This window comes from Hirundo rustica, chromosome 23 (assembly GCF_015227805.2).
Source record: "Hirundo rustica isolate bHirRus1 chromosome 23, bHirRus1.pri.v3, whole genome shotgun sequence".
NCBI lineage: Eukaryota > Metazoa > Chordata > Aves > Passeriformes > Hirundinidae > Hirundo > Hirundo rustica.
The window spans coordinates 3,779,666-3,790,158 of NC_053472.1; the positions used below are offsets into that span (position 1 = coordinate 3,779,666).

Consider the following 10,493-nt stretch of genomic DNA (forward strand, 5'->3'; position numbering starts at 1 on the left):
GGGGAGGGAAGCAGGGAAAAACGGAATAAAAACGAACAAAGACAATTATGTGGATGTTTCTTTCAGTCACAACACAGCTCAAGTGGAGGGTGGGAAGGCAGGCGAAGTGCTGGGTTGAGACACAAACAAGGACTAAAGGCACTTTGTTAAACCTGTATCCAGATAAAAGCTGCAATTCCCAGCCTGGGGATCTGAAGCCGATTATTCTGTTTCAGCACAAAGGGTGGGACTGATTGTGGAAAGAAGACGTTCATTATTCCCTGATCTTCCTTAGGGCTGGACCGGTCCTGCCACAACCCCGGAAAACAGCGAACACTCACATGCCCGGGGCCAACGAGGTGCTGATTTTCTCCATCTTTTCCCAGCTTTTCCCGGTGTCCTGTGTCCAGGGTTTCTTCCAGTCCTAAGTGTGATCAAAGACCTGCCGTGGTCACGGAACCCCGTCCTGAAAGCTTCACCCCAGCAGGGCTGGCGGCAAAACAGCCTGGTTTGGTTTAGGGGTTTGGAGCACGCTGCTGTCACCGAGATTTTTATTTTAATCTCTGCTAATCCCACTAATCTCCTGCTCTTTAGTTAACTTAGGCCCTCGGTAGTTACCAGTATTTATGCTCTGAAGATTCGGAATGGGGTTACAGCAAATCCAATTTCTGTTCCCTCTTGAGTGAAATCTCGGAACTCTTATTAAAGCAGGTAAGAATTACTAAATTAACTTTTTTTTTGTGTGTGTGTGAGCTTCTGAAGCACCCCACAAGGGAAATCCCAAGAGAATCCACAAAAAGAAAGGCACATACCCCAAAGAGAACAGACTCTGGACACCTTAACATGAAATCACACAAATTAAATGCTCTCCCCACTGCCTCCCTGACCTGTAAAAGAAGAAAAGCATAAAAAAGCATCAGGACCCTGAGTTCTAGGATGAAGCACCACCGCTGAAAGGCAACGCTGATCCAGAGCTGTCATTTCCCTCCCTAGAATTTCAAGGTTCAAGGACTAAAAGCGGTATCACAAAATGGGTTTGCACCTGGCAGGCAAATGCAGAGCAAACACATTCCGAGCGTGAGGAAAGGTGTGATGAGCTCCAAAGGGAGGACAGTGAGGGGACAGGGACTAAAACTGAGCAGAGGGAGCAGGCAGCAGACAGGCAGGGGCCAGGATGGTAAAAATAGCTTGGGTGAGTTTCTTATTTTGCTCGCCATGAACACATTAATGAAAGCTCTCAGCACACGGGGAAGAAATCACCTTGGATGAACGCATTTCTTATTCTCTTACAGCTGTGTTCAACAAAAGGAGTTTTCAGAGCAACCCACGCCTCCAGCCTGATCGTTCCTCTGCCTGAAATATTTATTGGGCATCGAGCTCCTATTTTTGGCTTCACCAGTACCCCGAGCATCTCATCTGCAACCCCACAGTGCCAGGTCTGCCTGAACTCTCCCCAAAACCACGCTTCCAGTTCTGCCAGTCACTGCCCCAAGGCCACAGTCCCTGACACGGATTCTCCCAAAATCTGTGGCTGCGTCCCAAAATCCGCCTGGGTGCAACTTTGCCAGATTGCAGGAACAGAGAATTCTACCCAAACTTGGGGTGCAAGGCAGTGGCATCGACAGAAGCCACCCAAGTCTGTCCTTAAATGATACCATGGAAGTAAAAAAGGGGGATTGTCCCTCTCAATATGGACATGGCAACATTGGATTAGGACAAGTTACTTCTTGTTCTATAGATATATGTATATATAAATATATGTTATGTATGTGTGTGTGTGTGTTCTATATATATTTGTATATAATGATATACCTTTCTATTTCTATTTCTCTTTCTACATTTCTATTTCTGTTTATATTTATATTTATATTTATATTTATATTTATATTTATATTTATATTTCATAGGTATTTCTATCCGCTGGAAGAGCACCCATTCCCTGTCCCTTGAAAATTCAGCTCCTCTCTTAGAAGCAGCCACTTTTAGACCCGTCACTTAATCGAACTTGAGCTCTCCCTTGCAATCGTGCCGGGGAAGTTTCTGGAAAGTGCCATCCAAGCCTTGCACGTGGATAATTTCGGGTGGAGAGGCGCTCCGAGGAACTTCGGGCGCAAGAAGCGCTCCTCACTCATCTCCTTCCTTTCCCGGTGCTTACAAATGCTCTGCCAGCAAATCCTGGGGGCTGAGAGATCATTAATCACTTGGGTGCAAAAAGAATATTAACCCAGCAGAGTTCCCTCCTGGGACTGCACCCTCGGGCAAGGAGCAAGTCATTAGCCGGACTCCTTGATTAATCTTTTATTTCAACACAGATTATCCGTTAATGCTTGAGGCTATTTGTCCGTTCTCCCTGCCACGGGAGTTAATTAAAAGTGTAACAAAGAGCAGTGAGTTTTTCCTGTGGTGTCATCACACAACTTAATGTCCAGGTGATGCCAAGTCCCTCCTTGCTGACTCCCCCCCGGCAGCAGATTCCCACCGGAGATATTTCAAATAAATACTTTATTCACTGAGAGGGGATTGGGATAGAGCGAACCTGTGCTTGTGCGCAGTCAGGGGCCTGCCAAACAAACATTGAGGGAGGGAGCTGAGCCAAAGGGTCAAGTTTTCTCAGATGGATTTTTGTTTTAGCAGTGTTTGTTTTTTAGTTTTTTGGGGGGTGGTTTTCTTGTTTGTTTGTTTGTTTGTTATGGGGTTTTTTTTTGACTGAAAGAAATGCTTCCTCTGAACATACTCAAGTTCTCCGGAGCAGAACCCTTACTGGATTTCTAGACAGATAAAGCTTAGTATGTGAAAGACGTAAACAAGGAGCCTATCAGCATTATTTTGAACATAAATATTACTTTCATGACATTAAATATTAAAGCTCAAGTCTGGTGTGGAATGTGTATCTGAAATCATCAATTGAAATCAGAGCCAGTCACATTGAGCTGATATGGGTGTTTTCCTACAGGACATTAAGTTTTAAATTAAGCTGATCAGGGAGGATTTTAAAGGCAAAAGAAATACAGCTTTGGTTTTTGATGGAAGCGGCTGAACTGCCCAGGATCAGGGTGCAAACAGCCGGGCTGGAGCACCAGGCTCACCTGGCTCGTACAGCGCTGAGACAGTGAAACACTGAGGGCACAGAGACTGACCTAGTTAGGGATGGAAACGTGAGCTGCAGGATTCTCCCCCTCAATCCTCCCACACCCAGCCTGGGCTTCCACCTCCCTGCCCAGCCCAAGGGAGAGCAGAGACCCCCCAAACTGCGCCAGGTTTGGGGTTCTGACCGGCTGAGCTCAGCAGGGCTCAGGGCACGATCCACCCTCCTCCCCTGCTTGTGCTCCTTCCATATTTTGTGGGATCAGCGGGGGAAGCGGGCTGTCACATCCGCTCACAGCCTTGCTGCGGGGGGCAGGAGGGCACGGGGGCGGCAGCTCCAGGCTCCCTGCCCTTCTCTGTGCCACGTGTCACAGCCAGCAGGGTCACACCACCGACACCCTGCTCGCCCTCGTTAGCTTCTCCCGGCAGACACGAGGGCTAAAGGTGGTGGCAATTATCTCCAAACAGAAATTCCAGCCCTTTCTTCCTCCCGAAATCGAGGGCGCGGGACGCCAGCAGCGGCAGGTTTGCTCCACAAGGGAGGGGCGGTGGAAAAACTCGGGGTGACAGTTCAGAATTTGGGGGTAGGGGGTGAAAAAGCCCAAAAGAGCTCAGCACAAAACTAGAACCCGGCACGGGCACTCTCATCCAGCCCCCCTGCCTCATCTGGGAGCAGATCTGAGATTTCCAGCTCCTCCAGCCCCAAGTTCCCCTTGTCAGCAGCAGCCACGGGGCCCAAAGCGTTTTCCAAAATTTACAACTGTCGCTCCATTTTCACCCAGTTTAGGCAGCCAGGTGTCACCAGCCTTTACAAAACCCCAATTCCTTCGTGCCCATCTTGCTGAGCACCCAGGGGAGGAGGGGAGGCTGGGAAGAGGATGCACAGAGGCGTGGGCAGGTGTGAGGAGCGCTGGAAACAGCACAAAGCTGCCAACAGAAATAAAACTGTGCCTCCACGGGAGCTGGATGGGCTGGGAAACACAACGCCTCTGCTCGGTTTGCAGACAGGAGACACCACGTGGGACACACCAGCCCCGTTTTTGGGGCCAGAATTCCAGAGCTGGATCATATGGCACCGCGGGAGAACCCTCAGACACATCGGGGGGCACCCCACGGCGGCAGCAGGGAAATGCCCACAAACCCAGGGCTGGTAAGAAACTGGGACACAATAATTCTCTGAAAAGGAACAACAGCAGGCACCTGCACAGGCTGCAGGACCGCTGTGGGGTTTGCCATCGAGGTTTCAAAGCCAAATCCCACAACCAGACATGGGGATGGCACAGCCAGGGGTCTTGAAATACCCAAAGGTAAAGAAAAGGATTTAGGGTTTAGGTCTTGCAGACTGTCCTTGGTTTAGCTGCAAGTAAGAGAAGAGAATGTGCCTAAATCAGGCAAATTTAGGGAGTCTGGAGGAGAGCAGGAGAAAGGAAAAGCCGTAGTTCCAGTCTGGGTCCCACTACAACTACAGAACGTAGTGTTTGTCATTCCAGCATCCTCCAGGACCGTGTTGGCAGCCACAGGCACAGCTCCATTCATTCAGCATGGGACAGCCCCAAAATCAGCACCAGTACCAAGTGTCTGACCCTAAATGAATCCCCAAAATCAGCACCAGCACCAAGTGCCTGACCCTAAATGAATCCCCAAAATCAGCACCAGCACCAAGTGCCTGACCCTGAATGAATCCCCAAAATCAGCACCAGCACCAAGTGTCTGACCCTAAATGAATCCCCAAAATCAGCACCAGCACCAAGTGTCTGACCCTAAATGAATCCCCAAAATCAGCACCAGCACCAAGTGTCTGACCCTGAATGAATCCCCAAAATCAGCACCAGCACCAAGTGTCTGACCCTGAATGAATCCTTAAAATCAGCACCAGCACCAAGTGTCTGACCCTAAATGAATCCCCAAAATCAGCACCAGTACCAAGTGTCTGACCCTAAATGAATCCCCAAAATCAGCACCAGCACCAAGTGTCTGACCCTGAATGAATCCCCAAAATCAGCACCAGCACCAAGTGCCTGACCCTGAATGAATCCTTAAAATCAGCACCAGCACCAAGTGTCTGACCCTAAATGAATCCCCAAAATCAGCACCAGTACCAAGTGTCTGACCCTGAATGAATCCCCAAAATCAGCACCAGCACTAGCACCAAGTGCCTGACCCTAAATGAATCCCCAAAATCAGCACCAGCACCAAGTGCCTGACCCTGAATGAGCCATTTCCTGTCACTGGCTCTGCGGTGGAGCAGGGACAGAACTCCAGCCCCCTTTTTTTGGCTCTCTAATCAGTAATTTTAGGTTTAAAATGCAAATCTCACCCCCCAGCAGCAGGGGGGATCCTGCTGTTCATGGAGGGGCAGCAGACAAACCCCAGGCTCTGGAGATCAAGGGCAGAGTTTCAAACAAACTCGTCAAATAATTACAAATAAACACTCGGTGATTATTCCAATCTGCAGGTGTGAAAGAGAGGAGAATTCCCCACAGGAGCCCACTGAGTGCACACCTGACCCACTCGAGTTTTGCCGTGAGGAAATCATTGATTTCAGAGGCTCCAGGACTAAACCCGAATGATTTTAACTCTGCACCTGCATCCCCAGTGAAGATTTATCAGAGCATGGGAGCACAGGAAAGTTCCTGATTTGCATCTCATTGTGGATGTTCATTGCACTCTGCAGCTCCAGCTCTGATTCCGGGACAGAATTGGGATAAACTTGTGCACCACAACCCTTTGGGACAGGCAAAGTGCTCGGGGCAGGTGAGCTCCGAAATTCAGGATCAGGGGAATGTAAAAACTGGGAAAATGCAGTGTTGCAATCAGCAATTTTACTTTTTGGCTCAAAAAATAAAACATGCCATAAAAACTCTGAAAATGTGGCAATTCTTTATGTGTTAGCTGTGCTTTCTCCCTCTTTTTCCTACTGTGATTTCACCTTTTGCTGCTTCATATTTCTGCTCATCTCCCAAACAGTTGAAGATTATTTAATTTTTTTTTCCTTAACCAAGAACCCACAACTCCAGCAACCTCAGCCCTTATGGAATAAATCAAATTTGGTCCAAGAGAAAAGCTTGAAAATCTGTTTGGAAAAAAGAAAAAAAAAAAAAAAAACCAACCAGCCCCCCAAAAAATTTAAAAAATCACTAAGAAAACACCCCCAAAATTCCAGTGGAGTGTGAATAGTTATATTTACATTAAGTAAGATATATTTATAAGTTTCTCATGTTATTAAGGAGCAACAGATGCTTTGAGTTGTCTGTAAAACAGATCAAACTCAAACCCACTGCTGAAATTCCCCTCTGACCTGGGCACATCACCGCCTAAACCCCACATTATTCACAGGCAATTCAGCTGCCAGTTATTTATCTTTTACAAATGGAAGATTTGCAGAAAGTTTAGCAGAACCACCCCGGGATTATTCCCTCATAGTGCAGTGCTGTGTTCCCTTCTGTTCCTCAGGGTCTCCTTCAAGGCTCAGGATTTTTTGAAGACACAGGGGAACCACTCCTGCCTTTCCAAAATATCTGATTATTCTAAAAAATCACTTGTTAGTTATCCTGGTCTAGGTCAGGGGTCTAAATACCCTCCTGCTTCTCAACTTGAAGAATCAGAATCCTCTTTATTTTGCGAAATTAAAAGGAATGAAGACGCTAAGCCAACAGCGCAGGGCGGTGTTTGGAAGGTGAGTGATGCAAACCCCACATATTCCCAAGAAATTCGGATTTTTCCACTCCTTCAAGGCTCCTGTCCTTGCTGCTGCCACATCCACACATTTTGACATCATTTTGCTCCTCCGCCCTCCCAGCCAAGGGTTCCCCCTGACTCCTCGGCACACCCAGAACCTCCAAGAGCTCGAGCTGTGCTCCCTCCTGATGTTCTTTTGCCTGGGAGCCCTTGGTCTCTGCCTTCCTAGCAAGGAGCTGAGAAATTGGCAGATGAATTTTCATATTCCCATTCACAAAAGAAAATTGGTGCTCTGAGGAGTTGAGACCCTGTTCTTTTCAGAATAGGCCAAAAATTTGAATTATTCAACTCTGCTGCTTCCGTGTTCATGGAGGGAAAAGGTCAACAAGAGCTTCAAGGCTCAAACTTTTGGTTTTCCAAAGACCAAACTCCAGCCTTGTTGTAAGTATTCACAAAATACACATCGTAAAAGTAAAAACAATAAATATTCAGAGCTCATCTCATCCAGATAAAGCAAGATGCAGATCAGGGTCACGCATAAATAAATGAAAGTCTGCAAAAAGCTCTTTTTTTTATTTAACATTTACGCAACAGTTTCAGGCTTTCTATATGGAAAAGGTCAAAAGCAGATGATGCTAACAGCACCTGATATCTCCATATTGATCTGAACTTCCTCCTTCCCTCTCTGCCTCAGAGTGTTCTCATGAAAAATGCACAGAAGCACAATGGATTAAATATCAAATTAGAGCGAATTTTGGTTTAAGATAAAGAAAAGACAGCGTTCCTGCATTCCATTTACACGCTTGCAATTGCTCTGAGCAACAGGACATGAAGCTGTGGGAAAGATTAAAAAGAAAAGGAAAAAAAAGAAAAAAAAAAAAAAAAAAAAAAAACAAAAAAAAAAAACAAACGAGGGAATGTTTCCTAGACATGAAGTCATGCTTTATCCTTTCAGTTTGTCATTTGGATCCAGATCCCAGCAGCGAAGGAACTCTGCAATTCCTGCACCCACTCCATGCATTTACGGCACCGTGCTAATATTCTACAAAGGTTTTCTGTCAAGCATCCAGAGAATCCCAGCCGGCTAAAACCCCGAGATTAACCGTGTCATCTTTTATTCAAGGCCTGACGCCTGCTCCCGAGGAGGATCGCTGCTAATGAGATTAGCTGGGGTGTGCATTCGGAGCTGAGCGTGCTCACAGAATAATCAATGTGCGGCCAAAACCCTGGGCTGGCTCAGCCCACTCTCCAGCAAAGCAGGATTCCTGGCGAGCCTTTGCTGCTCCAAGTAATGCCTCCTCTCAATGTTTGTGTGAATTATATCGTGTGTTCGAGTTAGTTCTGAAAGCACACAAGCAACTGGCTGTAAAAAGTGCGGTCCCACTGACGGCAATTTGTGGCAAAAGCTGCTCTGAGAACTCAAATGAGAGGTCTGGACCAGCCTAAGGCTGCCAGCTCCCATCTAGCTGCTATTTCCAAGGCAATCACTTCCATAAGGAAGCCGGGAATACTTGTTGACAGCCAGAAAAGCTGCTCAAGGAAAGAAAATCAGAGGAAAACCGCCACAGAATTAAGATACAAGAGCAGAGCGAAAGGTTTGGGTTTAAAATTGAGTGGTTTGAAATATCCAGGAGGTCCAAAAACCACTCTGTTGTCAGAGTTGTCCGGACACCCCATCCTCCCTGTGCCAGCCCTGCGTTTGGAGGATTTTAATGCTCTGATTCCCACTGTGGGATGAACAAAAAAAAAAACCCAAAAGTCCCGGAATTCCTCCTGCCCTGCGGAGGGAGAAAGCCCATCACAGCCTTTTCCTCGGTCCATGTTAATAGCTTTACCAGCGGCTCCGCACAAGGCTCGCACCCTCCAGAGGGGACGCTCCCCAGAGGTTTGTACTTCAGACCCCGCACCAGAGCCGGCTCCCGGTGCTCCGGCGGTGCCTCCCGTGCTGGCGGGGACCAGAAGCTCGGCTCTTACCTGCCTCTGCTGCCGGGGACGCTCATTCACTCAGCGCCGAGCGGGGCATCCCATGGCGGGGGAGGAGGAGGAGGAGGAGGGGGAGGATGCGCTGCCGGGATGCGGGGATGCTCCGGGGCGATGCGGCCCGGGCGGCACAGCCCACCGTGCCGGAGCTCATCTCAGCTCCAAGGACACGCAGAGAGCCCGCACGGCGGCTCGGAGCCTGCGAGAAGCTCCTGTTAACCCTTCCCCGGCCGCGGCGCTGCGAGCGGGGGCTCCCCAGTCTCCGGGGAGGTTCCCTCCGTGCCGCCCAATCCAGCGGCTGGTAGCCGTGCCTCTTTCACGGCAGCTGGGATTTGGCAGGCTGGAGGCTTGAAAGCTGTCAAACCCGCCCTAAAAAAAAACCCAAATCCCAAAAAAACCTCATTATCAGCAGAACGGGGGGTGCCGTGGAAAAGGGGGGGGGCTGGACAGGCTGAACCCCGAACACTGGAGGTGGAAAGGTGGCTTGGATCTCACACAGGAGTGGTCCGAGTATTTTGGAAAGGTGGCTTGGATCTCACAGAGGGGTGTGAATATTTATGTTTCCTCATTCTACAGCAGTGTTAGAGAGGTTTTGAGAGTCTGTTCCCACCGTCTGCAGCAAGATACAGTTCTTGGGGAGTTTAAGGATTTGTTTGTTCCCAGAGCCAGAGGGGTTGGGGCAACACCTGAGAAATCCCCGGCAAAGCTGTCTCTGAGCAGACAGAGGTGCTGAAGCAGCTCGGGTTGATGGGTGATCAGGTCCATCCCAGCGCTGAAGCTGGACTGAGCACACCACCACTGAGCTTGGGTTGATCCTCCCTTCCTCGCTGGATCGCTTTCCCCTGGCTCCTTGCCTTAATTCAGTGACAGCACCAAATATTCCTTCCTGAAAAGCACACCTTAGGGACTTGGACGCCGAGCTCTCACTAACTCTAATGGATCAAAATCCACCCTGGGGGCTGAGGTTCAGCTGCCTGGTCCTGACACTTCCAGCCCTGACAGAAGCACCATCTCCACCCTGGGCTTGCCAAGTCTCAGGGGGACAGCCTGACCTGTACAACGTCAGAGAAAACAGAATGGTTTATAGCGGGCTGGCGTGGCCCACGCTGATCAGAGAAAGAAAAAAATCAAAATTAAAAAGCACATTTCCTCGAGGGCACTTGCTCAGCACGAATCTCGTACCACAAATGCATCAAGGGCAGGGAAATAAAGCACATGGGTGAAGGCAGCAGAGGCAGAAACCCTTCACAAAGCAAGCCCCAACCATCACATCCTTCCCCTCCAAGACACTCTAGTTCAGGGTTTCTTCTCTCCTGTTTGTTCTCAAAGCAAACCTCAACCCTCCTCTCGGAGTTTCAAGCAGACATTGGCAAATTCCAGCGCTTGTCCTTTGATGCCTGTGGGGACTCATGACTGAGAGCAGCCACGTTTTGTGGAGGTTTGAGCAGACTGGAGCCAGAGATCTCCTAGAAAACAACTTGGTCCAGCACAGAGGAGCATCCCAGGCACCAGACAGAGCTGCAGACAGGGGCTGGAGGTTCTGTGTGCTCTGCAGGCAGATCCCAAGGTTATCTTGGGCAGAAAATGCCACCCAGGCAGAGCCAGAGCAGGAGGATCCTTCACCCTGCCCAGCCTGAGCTGCTGGAGCTGCTGGAATCCTCACGGGCACAACGAGGAAAAGGAAATTCGGACATTCCCCAGCTCCTCCAAGTGGAAAAGAGAGTCTCCCCTAACTCCCAGGATGGAAGTCCCACTTCACAGGGGGTGGAATT

General features: G+C 48.9%; 1 protein-coding gene across 2 annotated transcripts in view; it reads right to left on the bottom strand.

Annotated features, from left to right (window-relative positions):
• GRAMD1B (GRAM domain containing 1B) overlaps positions 1-8,863 on the bottom strand; it is a 129,868-nt gene extending 121,005 nt beyond the window's left edge. The window contains exon 1 of one of the 2 annotated variants that reach the window (XM_040085177.2): positions 8,716-8,831. Coding sequence is in view for 1 of the 2 variants with exons in the window: in XM_058423390.1 (XP_058279373.1) it covers positions 8,716-8,741 (26 nt within the window). In the remaining variant the exon portion in view is untranslated. Of the gene's footprint in view, positions 1-8,715 lie in introns of both variants that reach the window. The other variant, XM_058423390.1, reaches the window with a different exon arrangement.
• Between the last annotated feature and the right edge of the window lie 1,630 nt (positions 8,864-10,493).